This window comes from Neltuma alba, unplaced genomic scaffold (genome assembly GCF_004799145.2).
Source record: "Neltuma alba isolate B1F8T4 unplaced genomic scaffold, ASM479914v2 tig00012185_pilon, whole genome shotgun sequence".
Taxonomy (NCBI): Eukaryota; Viridiplantae; Streptophyta; class Magnoliopsida; order Fabales; family Fabaceae; genus Neltuma; species Neltuma alba.
In genome coordinates, this window is record NW_021636727.1 from 656,453 (window position 1) to 671,893 (window position 15,441).

The window sequence follows — 15,441 nt, forward strand, 5'->3', positions numbered from 1 at the left end:
CAACCAGTGGGAGATGAGATGTACTGGCCACAGATTGATTGTCTTCTAATACCTAACCCATCAATGATTAGAGATAAAGGACGTCCTTGCTCAAGTCGCATAAGAAATGAGATGGATTGGACCACACCCAATGAACCTAACAAGTGTGGATTATGTCGACAAGTTGGTCATAACCGTTCTACTTGTCCACAAAGTGTAGCATCTCGACAATAAATTATGTATTTCACTTTTGTAATAAAAACATTATGTTTTATGAAGATTATATTATAATTAGTTTGATTTCTTTTATATTATTTGGAATTTGTCCTTTACCTTATGCAGAGACATTTTAAAATGGCACAACTTCCAGAAGAGGTGATAAATCCTGGCCCAGAGGATAACTCTCTTTTGTACTTGCAAACCCAACATATTTCCGAACATGTGTGGAATAATAATGTAAGTAAAATCTATTTCTTATATATTATTTCATTGATGTTTCTATAATAATATTTTTTCCCTTTTCCACTATAGGTTAACAGGGTCCTACACACTAGACGAGTCATGCACTCTAATCAAATGATTAACCCACCTAATCAAATAATTGAATATCTTATATTAGCTGGATTTTATGGTGCTGCTCGAGTAGGACAGTTTGATTATGATCGAGGTTTGGTCTCAGCACTAGTTGAGAGGTGGCGTCCTGAGACTCATACATTTCACACTACACGTGGAGAATGCACCATAACATTAGAGGATGTAGCTAAACAATTGGGCCTTCCATGTGAAGGAATGGCAGTTATTGGCCGAACTGACTTTAATTGGCAAGACATATGTGAATGTTTTCTAGGTATTAGACCATCTGCAGATAGACTAAGTGGGCAGCGACTACTTATAAGTTGGTTGGAAGAGAACTTTAATCACCTACCTGATAATGCGGATGATGTACAAGTTCAACAATTCACTCGTGCATATATCCTCAGGTTGATTGGTGGATATCTCATGCCAGATAGATCGGGTAGCAGGGTGTATCTAATGTACCTTCCACTACTTTATGATCTTCAAGAAGCTGGAAAATACAGTTGGGGATCAGCAGTTTTAGCTCACCTATACAGAGAATTGTGTAATGCTACTAACCCAACTGAGGATGGGATTGGAGGATGCTTATCATTACTTCATTTATGGGCATGGGATCGTTTTCCTATGCTAGCACCACAACAACCTAGGTATCCAGATCCACAATCTGATATCTACCCTCTCTTACCTCCTTTGGGTTTTAGGTATGCTAAATTTATTAACTAACTATTTGTTATGCTCTTATATTATTAAAATTATATAATTTTTAACATTACTTTTTTGTAATAACAGATGGAAAAATGTTAGACAAAACCCACGTCCACTTGCTGCGTCTTTAATCCGATATAGGAGCTTTCTGGATAAAATGACCGATGATGAGATAATATGGCAGCCATATGAATCTCCTTATGTGCGCCAATTGATTCCTGAGTATTGCTTGACAATACCCGAAATTTGGCGTGCTTCAGTTCCTTTAATATGTTTTAATATTATAGAATGGCATCATCCTGACCGTGTACTACAGCAATTTGGTCGTCAGCAACCAATTCCTTCCATGCCTGTTCATTTGAGAAATTACCACACGATCCAATTACGAGGTAAAACAACTACAAATTGGATTGACAAATACGCAGATTTCATTCAAGCATGGGATAGATGGCCACATGTAATTGTTAATGCTCCTATAGCATTTGATGAACTTGATCGAATATCTCAGTACATGCAATGGTATTGGAGACATACAAGACGATGGATTCAACGTATCAGTAGTGATACAGGTCGTGCGGTAAGTTTTTCATTTTTTCACCATTAATATTATTTTATTTTACACAAAAAGTTTTATTATCTTATATCTTATTATTTTTTTTCAGTCTGACATAGCAGAGGAGCTATACAGGCTTTCAATTAATTCTCGTTCAACATGCCCTAGTTGTGTTGATTATCGAGATAGGGTTGCTCACGACCAGCGTAACATTTTACTTGCACTTAGAGAACAATGTTTTAATGTAAACCCTCAGCCTGCTCCACCAACAATTGAGTTGCCTCGGCCACAAATTCCTCGTGATAGACCAAGCAAGCGACGAGGTGGTTACTTGTCTACCCAACCTATAATTGAAAACGAAAATGCAAGGGAACAGGAACCTCCAATTTTTACTCAGGCTTCTGACATATCACTGTCACCATCATCCCCCTTCATCTCTATCGATCCTACACAACTTGAGTCTCGTTACATGGCACCCTCATCATCATCCCCTTCCAACTCAGCCAATCCTTCTCAATTTCAACCATTCATGACTTTATTAGATAATCCTGCATTATTTTCAGCTGAATACAATGCTTCTACTTTTGAACATGGTGGACCATCAAATGAAGCATTTGTCACTCCTCGACAATCTATACATTTAAATGAATCACCCTGGTTTGATTTGAACACGCCAACTATACAAACAAATGAGACATTTGAAGCTCAAGAAATTGACATACAACAACAACGCCCATAACGTAGGAGAAGAAGGCCAAGATGTGGTACTGGAAGTCACTATCAGTGAGGTGGATAATTTTTTCTTTATAAACTTAAACTTTATTTATTACTTTTTGTTTTTAATCTTATACTTATTTCACAATTAGTTTTAACATCATTATAACATTTTTCTCTCATTATATAGTCATGATTTTGTCATTCAAATGATTGATAAATCATTATACTAATCATTTTAATCAAGAGAGAAGGGGAGAAGTCATTCAACAGCAGATGAAGTTTTGAAGTTGTTCACCAGAAGAACGATTTTCATTCACCTCATGCACATCAAGGACGGATTATGAAGAAGTCGTTCACCAGATAAATGACTTTAAAAATTATTCACCTGAAGACCTATTTTAAGTGTAATATATTAGTAAATACTTTTAAAAGTGCAGCATATTGATGTATAATTTTACAGTTTGTAGTATTTTGGTAAAAAAGCCTGTCGTGTGGTATTTGTTCGGTTTGACAAGAAATCAAGTATTGGGCATGGGCCTTTTATGCCTATGACCAAAATAATAATAATAATAATTTAGTCTTACAACTTAATTGCTACAATTAAAAATTTACAATCAAAACATAACCTTTTTTGTTACGTACTGTTTGGTATGAGATAGATAAAAAGAAGAGGAAATGATAGAAAATTTCATCAAGCTCTATTTGAAAAAAAATTCAAAAAAAAACCGGGGTTTTCAAATTTTAATCAAATATAAGTTAGATGAAGTAAAATTTACTATATACTCTTCTGGTCCTATTTATAAGGCACTTCCAACATGTTTCACACAGACCAAGAAAAACTTTAAACTTCATTAACTCTTATTTAAAATTTAATGAATTTTCAACTTTATCCCTATTTAATATACATTATACCTCATATAAATAAAGTCAACACAATAATAAATGAGGGGTAAAATTGTACATCCATATAAAAAATTTCTCTTAGTACCCTATAAATAGGACCAAAAAATACCTTCTCTCTCTGCTCTATAAATAGGACCAGAGGAGTATGTCGTAGCCTTGCGGGAGCATCATCAGGGATTTTTATTTTTGCATGCAAGGGTGAAATCGTTCTTGGCGTGAACGATTTCTGAAATCGTTCACGCCAAGAACGATTTCACCTTTTGATTTTAAAAAAATTTAAAAGTGAAATCGTTCACGCCAAGAACGACTTGTGTGTAATTTGAAAATCGTTCTTCCCAAGAACGATTTTAAGTATAGCATATTGGTAAATAGTTTTAAAAGTGTAGCATTTTGGTAAAAAGTTTTACTGTTTATCGTATTTTGGTAAAAAAGCCCATGTTGGAGTGAATCAAAATTGCATTTTCGATGTGTATTTTGTTGGTTAGATTTGGGAATTGTACTTTGTTTGTTACTTGTTATTTGGGATATGTATGAGTTGTCAGAATTTATGTTTTACTGATGACAAATGTATTTTCTAAATTTATAATTTTTAGCAAAACCATGGCCTAAGAATATTTCTTGATCAGTTTTCTCTACTATATATTCAAGATTTGGTCTTCGTGAGTACATATTTGAGAAGCTTCTTACATTTTGCTAAATTACTTTTCTCTAAACTGTTTTTGTCTAATATATATTTGAGAATTGGTTTTCTCGAATACATATTCAAGAACTAGTCTTTGGTCTTCTCAAGTATTCACAGTCAACGTAGCCAAATCGTCCAATAGGCTGAACATTTTCCCATTTAAAAATACGACGTGACAAAAATTGCACCTCAAAATAGGTCTAGGTTGAAATTGCGACAAACGAAAAACCTCGGGGGTGGATTGCACTTTAACTCTAATATAGAAGTTACATAATTAATTTATAAATATTAAAAAATTAGTTAAATTAATTATTTGTAATAAATGAGTGTTATTTTTTTAAAATATTATTTGTAAAAAAATCAATAAATTGGAGAGACAAAATAAATTAAAATTTTATATGTAACACTAAATTGAATTTCTAACTAATTCTCAGAAGATAGTAGCATAGTTCTTATTATTGATAGATATAAAATTAGAGGAAGAGGAAGCACTGGTGGACAAAAGGATTGGCCTAAGAAGAGGAAGAAGCCGAATTGATAGATGGAGATGAAGAAAACATTTTTCAAAAATCAAGATGTAAAGTAGCCACGGCAGATTGGATAACTTGCTGGGCTAGTTTTTATGCCCCATCGAAAGATCTTATTTGAGATGCTTAAAACACTTGTCACAGATGATGGAGAATAAGGTAAGTTATTCATGAGAGCAAAGTTGTAGAATTGTGTCACATCCCTTTATTGAAAGTAATTTGAATTTAAAGCAATTTTGAACCATCAAAAGGGGTTGGTTTTGGGGTGTTTGGATTACTTAAAAAAATAAAAATATTTTTTCGCAAATCAAAACATACTCCTTTACATATTTATTTCGTACATCGTAATAGTATTTTTAAAACAATAATTTTAAAGCTATAGTAGAGGAAGTTAGTTCCTCGTAACACAACAAATCAATTTTTGAATCTTCATTAAAAGAGTTGTCCACGTTTAGTATTGATAATGTCTTGAACATGTTGCTTTTAATAAGAGAATACTCATGTCTAGAAAAAAAAAGAAGTAATTTTAAACTGCAATATTTTCGGAACTCTGTGTATACACCTTGTGTTCTGCTTAGTTCTGACCAGACAGTCACGCCAGGGGAACTTGCAAGATCGTGGACCTGATCCATCCATCAAAAATGAAGAAGATATTGAGAATTGAAGCATCAAAGTTGCAAGAGGACACAAAGCTGAGGTTACAAGGATACGTCTGTGTTTGTCGGCAGGTGGGGTGCGAGAAATCTCAAAGAACAAGTCAGAGCTCAGTTATAGTAGCAACCAAATTCATAATAGCATCCTAAAGAAGTCTATGATGATAAGGCTGCAAGTCACCATGAACGCAAGAAAGAAGATACTGAGTACTATCAGACTTAAAATAAATTTTGCAATAAAGTTTGAATATTGGAGCAGAGAATAAAAATAATCACATCGACTTTGATCATTACAGAGCAACCCAATTCCCCCAAAGAACCCAGTAGCTTCAAAGCGAATCCTCTCAGAGAAACGTAGGGGCTTTTTTTTAATTTTAATTCTTCAAAACAATTGTACAAAATTAATTTTTTTCAAAACAAGGTTTGGAAAAAAAACAAAAATTTGTTTGGATAATAATTTTAAAAATTACATTGGAAAAAGACACAACTTATTTTCGACATCCAGAAAAATAAAATTATAAAATATTGCAGTGAAAGAAATAAGTGATTGTTAAATGAAACATTGCATGCTATAATTTCAGAACCATATAAAAGTATTTATAAATTTACCAATTTAGTACCAGACACAGATTTAAAAAGGGAAATACTTACAATTTTGCTACTGAAAAAACAATTGTTTCTTGGTGAACAAAAGGCAGAGTTTGACTAGAAAAATTCTGCGACAGCTACCTGCTCCTACCCCATCTTCCGCCTGTTAGCGGTGAGAGAATGACAGTCGACAAGGGCACATGGCGGGCAGCAGCCATTGTTAGTGGTCAGATGGTAGTGGTAAGTAAGGGCACATGATGGGTAGTAAGTGCGTGGGGAAAATTTTTTTCCCCCCAATTTTTCAAAATAAAAAATTAGAAATGCAAAAACAACTTAATTAAAAATTAAAAATAACTGAATTAAAATTTTTTTAAAAATATATTACTGCTTTTTTGAAACACTTAATTAAAAATAAATCAATAGACAAGTTTTTAAAAAAAAATATATTTTCAAAATAAGAAACTAAACAATTCTTAGTTTTCTAATAATCTCATCGGTAGCTCTATTTTTAATTAACAGACAGAAAAATTGGAAATAAATCTCTTATTGAAAAATTAATTGGCAAATTGTCTTTAATTTAATGAGTTATAAGAAGAAAGATAGGTTGCACATAAAAGTTGCGTTGCACATAAAGAAAATGGTTTACACAAAACAATATTTAGATACAAAAGACTGACTTACACATAAAGATAATAACTTGCACATAAAAAAAAATGAGTTGCACACAAGAAAATATGTGACACAAAAAAATGTGATTGTATATAAGGAAAGATAAATTGCACATGAGAAAAGTTAAGTTACACAGATTCTGCAAGTATTATTTACCAGTCATCCCCAATTTTCCCTTAAGACTATTCACGATTCATAATACTCTTCCGATCCTAATTATAAGACCCAATTGACTTATTTGAGGAGATTAAGGAAGTAAGTTAAGTTTGTTATTTATAATAAATAAGTGTTGTCATTCCTAAAATATCCTTGCTAATCAAGTATATTGGCTAAAACTATCATTATTATAAGGATTATCTTGGAAAAAAATGCATAAATATAAGAGATAAAATGGATTGGGGTTTTATAATTAGGACCAAATAAAAAGTCAAATTGGGTTTTATAATAAGGACCGGAGGAGTAAATAATTAAAAAAAAGGAAAAAAAAGAAAAGAAAAGAAAAAAGATGGCAAGAATCTGGTCGCTTGCGCCGCCCTCACGAGGAGCATCATCTTGTTCCATGTTCTTACTGCATCTTGCTTCTTGCCTCCCCGCAATCCCTAACCCCTCTCTACATCTCCGACTCTTCCCTCCTCAATCTCACGGCGGCCCCTCTCTGGTTCTCTCCGTCTCCGAGTGTCCCCTTCTCAATCTCACCTCTCATCTCACAGCTGCCTCACGGCTCACGGCTCACGCCGTCGTCCCTCACCCTCACGCACAATCACACCTCACGGCTTCACGGCTCACGCACGCGGCACGCCGTAGCTCGCCTCTCAGCCGTCGCCCACCTCTCTCAGTCGCAGCGTGCTCTGTCTTTGCTTGACGCCGCAAAGGATTGCTTTGCTCGGCCTCTCCTCTCCACCTCGTCCTATTCCCTCAATGGCTCAAACTAGTAATGGTTCTACGGCTTTGTTGATGGGTGATCGTGAATCTCAGTGAGGTCCACAATCTCATCTCATTTCCTTTAGCCTACATCTTCAATCGTGTAAGTGTGCTCCTCGAGTCATACCCCGTTCTGCTTTTTATTTGCTGATCAGTGATAACTAGGCCAGCTACTTCCTGATCGGTTCCTCTTCGTTTCATCATTCTTTTAAGTTAAGGATATCCTTGGCTGGTAGTCTGATTTATTTTAACTCAAACTATATCATGTTTAATATACTTTCTGCTTAAGGAATTAGAAAGTTATCCTATTTAGTGCCTGTTTGGCACCACGGTAAAAAGTTCTTATAAACACATTTTATGTAAGTCGAGATAAAACTTCTCTCACATATTTATCTCGTATTTCGTAAATTACTATTAAAAAAATTTCTTATAAATTATTTATAAGGTGTTTCAAACAGGTTCTTAATTATTAGGATGGGCTCTTAATCACTGGGATTAGATTAGGATGGGGTTTGTTTAGTTTCAATTGATCTAGGCTCATGTATACATGCATCATTGCTTGTTTAAGGAATTAGAATGTTATCCTCTCTGTTTCAGTTACAATATTGTTGCTTTTTATAATTGGGTAACTATAATCTTTCATCGTTGTATAAATTTTGGTTTTAACTGCTGAAATTGAGTTTTGGTTCAAGAGAAAAATGGTGCAAATTTTTATTAACTTGTAGGGATCAATTCTTTAGACCGAAAAAAATTTGAAAGATCATGAGGTATCAAAAAAAAAAAGGGGTCAAATTTAAAAGAATAAAAGTTGTATTAATCTTTTATAATTGGTTAAGGTACATTCAGCATCCCAAACTATTTTCTCAGGTGCACCCAATATCCTAAAATATTTTGTGATATATTCAATATTTTGAAATATTTTTTAGATACGTTCAGCACCGTGAGTATTTTTTTTTTAGTACATTCAGCACATCAAAATGTTTTTCTAAGATGCATCCGGCACCCAAAAATATTAGGATGCTAGATACACCACAAAATATTTCAGAGTATTGGATGTATCCGAAAAAATATTTCAGGGTGTTGGATATATCTCAACCCCTATATAACTTTATAGAGTAATGAATAAAAAAGAAAAAATTACAAAAAAAGATCACCAAAATTAAAAAATTGCATATAAAGACCCATTCATAAAAATTATTTTCAAAACCCATACTAATGTTTTTTTATAAAAAAAAACATACTAATATTGTCGTGGGTTTCTATTTGCAATTTTTTTATTTGGACAGATTTTTTTGCGATTTTTCCAATAAAAAATGTGATGCAGACTCGTGTATATTTGGGATTTTGATAAATTTGAATGGAAAAAAAAAAATCAGGTTTTAAGAAAAATACTGACGCACTGGTAGCAGCTCGCTAACCCGCCGGCTCTTCAAGTCACACTGTCACAGGCTACTTCAATTCAGTGCAACGGGCGGGCTGGCCCATATTCCAAGACTATCTAATTCGCCTCATCCCATAGAAAAAACATTGTTTTCGTCCTCTTGGGTTTCGGCTTTGAGAATCACGAGCTTTTCTGCCATCAATGGGGGAAAGAAAGATATGAAAAAACATAATTTTGATAACAAGACGAACTCAACCTAATAACCACATGGGTGAGTGAGTTTATTCAAATCCTTAGATAAAAACGCAACTAATTCAGTCTTTTAACGACTATTTTGAAATTAAATGTTTTGTGAAGTGACCTAATTGCTCTTGTATGTAAAAGAAAAAACAATTTCCTCCACTACTGGTTGGCGGCTATTGACACCACCAGATGCCCGAACTCCAGTGGGCCAGAAAAGCCTATTCTGATTTTCCTTGTTATTTTGATCCAATGGGCCTATTTGAGCCCAATTCCTGAACTATCACTAAAGCCTTCGTTTTCCTCACGTTGGGCCTATGATCAAGAGCTGTTTGTTCAATTGTTGGTTTATTTTCATGTGAGTGGCTTTGGACAAAGTCTTTTGGGTCTTTCCATTTGAGGCTTTCGTTGAATCAATCCTCTTCAATCTGTTGCGTCTCGCTTTCCCCTTTGCCACTTTGCTAGCTCTAGCCGTTGTCATCATCTTGTCTGACATTTCAGCCTCTACATGACGATTTCTCTTCGTACCTGCTCACTCTTTCTCAAACCTGCTTCTTCGCCTTCTTGTCGTGGGATGGGTGTTTCTCGGATTTAGGTGTGGCTTCCCTAATGCCTTGCATGGTTTCATGATTAAGATCAGCAATTGCTTCACATCGTGATTTTGATGTCTGAAACATTGCCTCAAGTATCGTTCCTTGGGCTCGTTGCAGGTTGTTTCTCAAATTTATCCGTTGGTGCGTGAAAGTGCCGGGTTTTGATCTGCCTTCGAACAATCATCATCTCGCAGAACTCTTCCTCCGACGGTGAATCTCTGGGATGCGATGCCTGATTGCTCGACTGAGTGGTAGCATTTCTTTGATTCTCGTCCGAGATTTCTGACTCGTAGAAGTTATTTGCGGCTGAGCACTGGTAAAATTGTTTACTTGTTCAGCAGAATTTTTCCTAGCATCATCTACTTTCCGGTTGTACAATTCCAAATGGAATATGTTAAGTGCAAAAAGTTGATGCCTTACTTTAGAAAAGAGTTGTTAACTTGTGCTTTTCGCTCACCAACTTTGTGACGAACTTCGAACTTTGACTATGCCCAAGATGAAAGGAGTTTTGTGTGTTTGAAATTCGTCACCTTAGCGTCGAAGTTGGTAAATGGACAACAAAACAAGTTACCAACTCTTTTCTTCTAAAGTAAGCAATTTTTTTTTGGGCACTTGACATGTTCCATCTGGAGTTGAATCTGATTGAAAATTTTCAAGGATCCAATCAGAATCTTTAATTATCGGGTGAACTCGATTGATAAGGTTTCTGATTTAATGATCAACTGATTTAACCTTAACTTTATCTTTCAGAAATCTCTGGCAGTGGTGAAAGCCAAACAGCGATGGGTACTACTGGGAAGCTCAAATCTTCTAGTTCTGAATTGGACCTTGATCGACCCAACATCGAAGATTACCTCCCTTCTGGGACGACCATTCAACAAGAACCTCATGGCAAGCTTTGCCTGTATGCCTCTTTCTCTTTAGTGTGACTACTGTTTAGTTGGATGTTAAATAAGAGCGAGTTGTTAGATAGGAGCAGTTTTTATTCAATTGATGCTGCTGAAGCATTGAGATTTACTTGCTCATGTAAAATTTCAACTCCTCCTCTCTGTTCATTCAACATTTTTAGATTTTGCTATTTGATTATTGGTTTTCAGGCGTGACTTGCTCAACATTTCTCCCACTTTATCCGAGGCAGCTGGTGCCATTGTAGATGTAAGATTTGCCCTTTCTTTGGTGCCCCACCATTATTTTTAGATGAATGATTACCGGATATTAAAAATCATGAGGCACTGTGTTGTGTGGTAGAAAGAATGAGGAAAGAAAAGGAAAGCTGCCCCCGCCCTTTTGTGGGGGGGGGGGGGGGTTGAGAGGGAGGATGGGATTAGAGAGTCGAGAGAGAGGGGTTCTAACTGGATAGTGTGCTGAATAGCTCATAATAAGCATAGCATCTAACTTACAGTTGCTTTCCTTTTGTAGGCAAAGCTTTCTGATGGCCAATTGACAACCATAACTAACTAGCTACCTCTTAACCTGATAACTACCATAACCACCTAATAAAAGTCTAATCCCATGTCTACTTTGATTGACACATCAGATTGAGGCTTAAAAAATAGCACATGGACTAGCTTGTGTACTGCTTCTCCTTAGGATTTCTTTTGGGTTCTGTTCTCAGGTATTTAGGCTTGCGTTAAGAATCTGCAATTTATTCTGAAGCTCATAAAATGTGTGGGTATGTGCACACGCACACACTAATGGAGATGTTTTTCAATCCCTTGTTTTTGACCTTTGTTACATTCGGGTGTTTGCTCTAGGTTGAAAATTTCTGTGTTGTATAGGATTCATTCACAAGATGCTTCAAGTCAAATCCTCCTGAACCTTGGAATTGGAATGTTTATCTGTTCCCTTTGTGGTGTTTTGGAGTCTTCGTTCGATATTTGATACTGTTCCCTGCAAGGTTAGCGTACACCTTTGCAATATTTAGTCGCAATCATGTTATGCATGGCGCAGTAACGATGAGTCTTGTTATTTTGGAGTCCACTTGGCTAAATATTATATAAAATTTGAATTTCAACTTTGATTACATCAAATTTCCATTTTAAACCTGATTTATGGATCTCCATTGTGTCTCTCATTCATAAACTCGTTTACTGTTGATTACGTCTGGCCTTCTGATACTTTTTATTTGAACTTACAGGGTCATAGTGTTGACAATAGGATGGATAATATTTCTTTCATCCTTCATTCCTGTGCATTTCCTATTGAAGAGACATGACAAGTTGAGGAGAAAGATTGAGGTGCCTATTTACCCACATGCAATGTTATACCATCCAATTTGTAGTTTTCTCCCTCGTTTTTCATATATGCCATAAAAAGAACGAAGAAGGCTTAAAACTGTTGTTTTGAATAATTTTAAAGCACAAAATAATTTTTGGTTTGTAGTTCTTAAAATACATAGTTCAAAAATAAATGGCATAGGCATCTCAAGTTTAGCTGCAATTGCAGAAGCATCCCCTTTAATCTTAAAGTATACACTTTAATCCAGTTTTAATTGTTTTTCTGGACTAAAATGTCCTCCATCAATCCTTTCATGTATTCTGGCAAAAGGACACGCTTACCTATTTTGTATGGAGGTTATTTTAGTCCAAATTGTTTTTATTCAACTCCAAAAAAAATAAAAATTGGACAAGTGTATGTTTTGAAAATAGAGGGAATGCCTTTATATTTTTAGCAAAAAATGAGAAACGATGTACAATTGGCTTATATTTTAAAAGTACTCATTTGAGGAGGTACGCGCCTCTACTTTTATTGGAATATTTAGTGAATATTTGTTTAATTTTCTGTTAATTTTGAGTACCTATTGCCTGGTAGACTTCAATTCATTTTGCTCCGCATAGAATGAAAGACATGGCACGTATATTTTCTTCACTTCTGATTGCTTCCATTGAAGTCGAAGAATTTTCCATTAACAATTTAAACTACTGGGAGAAGATAATTTTGTTAAACAAGTGCCTATACAATTATATTACTAATCAGACTAATCTAAAGTTTTGTACAAAACCAAACACAAGTGAATGGCTGTCATTTTTATAATATATCGTTCATACTGTAAAGGTTGGCCAATTTATTGGCGGACATAATTTCAATTAATAGTTTATGTTTTTCATGAACTCATCTATTTGAAGGATGCTGTATACAGTGGAATGCATGGGACTAGTTGTAGTCCAACCTGTGATATTATAGCACATACTGTCTCAAGACTCCAAATTGCTGTCTTTCATATTTTCTCCCTGTTGTACAATTCCGATGTGACTTTTATACATCAAATTGGATATGATGCAAATTGAACTTGTCCTTCAGAGATCTTTGGTAGAGATGATGTGCAGTTTTTTTGTTGCATCATGGACTGGGGTTGTCAAATATCATGGGCCACGTCCTAGCATAAGACCAAAGCAGGTATGTCTAAGATATATCGATTGCCAGATGTCACCTTATCTGTATACTACCTCTGGTCCTTAATATACAACCTCGTTTGACTTTTATTTTGGTTCTAAATATAAGATCCCAATTTACTTTGTCCATAATATTTATGTATTTTTTTTCAAGATAGTCTTTCTAACAATAGTAGTTCTAGCCAATACACTTGATTAGTAAGGATATTTTAAAAAAGACAATACCTATTTATGACAAATAACTAACTTAACTTCTTTCCTTAATCTCTTCAAATTAGTCAACTAGCTCTTATAATTAGGATTGGAGGTAGTATTTAAGTAAATGTGAATGTTATTGACTGATAATATGAGTTCCTTGAACAGGTTTTTGTGGCCAACCATACTTCCATGATTGATTTCATTATTTTAGAACAGATGACTGCATTTGCTGTAATTATGCAGAAGCATCCTGGATGGGTTGGTAAGCATCTTGCTAAATTAAAACCTGTTTGTTTATTCACATGTAATATGATAATTTATTATGCATATATAGTATTATGACAAGCCATATTTGGGTAATTTGGTTTCAGTAATTCATGTATTTCATAAATATTGGCTGTTTTGTGTAGGATTATTGCAGAGCACCATTTTGGAGAGTGTAGGATGTATCTGGTTCAATCGTTCTGAGGCAAAGGATCGAGAAATTGTTGCCAAGAAGTGAGCTTAATTGAAAACTGAGGAAACGTCTATCTGATTTCATTTGTTTTGACTTTTCTGTTTTACATTCTTCAGATTGAGGGATCATGTCCAGGGAATTGACAATAACCCTCTTCTCATATTTCCCGAGGGAACTTGTGTAAATAATCACTACACAGTCATGTTCAAGAAGGTACGTGAATCTGTGAAAAATGCAGTTGTGTACACATATAGGCTTATGCAATGGGCGTTCTTTCTTTCTTTTGTTTCTAATACTCCCCCGCACCCCCACATTGATTTCTACTCTAGTTGTATTCTTAATTTGTCATCAAAGCATTTAACTTTTTATTGATGTTTAGGGTGCATTTGAGCTTGACTGCACAGTTTGCCCAGTCGCAATAAAATACAATAAAATATTTGTGGATGCTTTTTGGAATAGTCGAAAGTAAGGTTATGCCTTTTGATGTTAATTACTTCTATACTTGCATGGATCCCACTGCTGTATTAGAGGAGTAATGGTTGGATTTCATTCATTTGCAGGCAATCATTCACTATGCATCTGCTGCAGCTAATGACATCTTGGGCTGTTGTTTGTGATGTTTGGTACTTGGAGCCACAGAATCTGAAGCCAGGAGAAACAGCCATTGAGTTTGCTGAGAGGTAAATAATTTTCCTCTTTAATTATAAGAAGAAAGTTGTGTAGTGCAAACGGTTGTGCATGAAAGTCTATGCTTGGCATCTTTAATGTGTTGAGACCGTCTGTATTTTACTTTAATGTAGGGTGAGAGACATAATCTCAGTTCGAGCTGGTCTTAAAAAGGTTCCTTGGGATGGATATCTGAAGTATTCTCGTCCTAGCCCAAAGCTGAAAGAAGGAAAGTAAGTTCTATTTCTTAGTTTCTCTTGGGGCGCACCCTTTTGCTATAATATGGCCGATAATCTAGGTGTTATAGTTGATAGTAATATCAGTAGAAACCATCTAATTTAGGAAAATTCTCACAATTCATTAGTCGTTAACAGTGTGGATGAATACATTGGGCCCACCTAGTTTGGGGTATACATTTAGTTAGTTTGTTGTTCTATTTTTTTGCACTTATGGTTTTCTAGGTTGCAAATCTCTTGCTTTGGCACTGTTTTATCTATTTGTATTACTGGTAAGATGTGTTGAATGCATAAATATTAGATAAGATTTGTAAATTGCTTCTTACTTTGCGCTTTTTGGTGTTTCAAATGAAATGGTTACTTTGTAGAGTAATTAATTGATTGTGCTTTCTATATTTGGCAAATGCTGGATCATGATACTAAATTAGATTAAAAAAATATGGGTTTTGAGAAATCTGAGTCATGGCACTTACTGGTTGGTTACTGGGCATTTGTAGGCAACAAAACTTTGCTGAGTCAATGCTACGGCGCCTGGAGGAAAAATGATGCGCAACATTTTGTATATCGCATTTACTTTGTACTCTTTCAACCTGTTTTTCTTTTCCCTTGACGTAAACTTTATATTCACCTTTAATCATATATACAGATTGATATGAATAAGTTGCCTTTAATCTTATGATGCTTGCTCTGTCTTGGAACTGCTATATTGTGCAGGACCAAGCTTGATTTGAAAGTCTTTTGACTATTTACATGTCATTTAAATCGTTGACACCCTAGAAAATTTTATCATATATTATATTTAATT

At 34.9% G+C, this 15,441-nt stretch overlaps 2 protein-coding genes across 2 annotated transcripts; both read left to right on the plus strand.

Annotated features, from left to right (window-relative positions):
• Positions 1-540: 540 nt before the first annotated feature.
• LOC114724364 (serine/threonine-protein phosphatase 7 long form homolog) lies at positions 541-2,552 on the plus strand. Its single transcript, XM_028910703.1, has 3 exons — positions 541-1,256; positions 1,345-1,837; positions 1,923-2,552. Exons 1-3 carry the CDS (start codon positions 541-543, stop codon positions 2,550-2,552), a joined length of 1,839 nt encoding a protein of 612 aa, XP_028766536.1.
• A 7,005-nt stretch (positions 2,553-9,557) lies between these two features.
• On the plus strand, positions 9,558-15,334 carry LOC114724309 (glycerol-3-phosphate acyltransferase 9). The gene is made up of 14 exons (XM_028910641.1): positions 9,558-9,689; positions 9,805-10,003; positions 10,438-10,591; positions 10,785-10,842; positions 11,466-11,584; positions 11,825-11,924; positions 12,988-13,083; positions 13,443-13,539; positions 13,688-13,775; positions 13,851-13,947; positions 14,114-14,199; positions 14,295-14,414; positions 14,535-14,633; positions 15,134-15,334. Exons 3-14 carry the CDS (start codon positions 10,470-10,472, stop codon positions 15,180-15,182), a joined length of 1,131 nt encoding a protein of 376 aa, XP_028766474.1. The 5' UTR covers positions 9,558-9,689; positions 9,805-10,003; positions 10,438-10,469; the 3' UTR covers positions 15,183-15,334.
• The last annotated feature ends 107 nt before the right edge of the window (positions 15,335-15,441 follow it).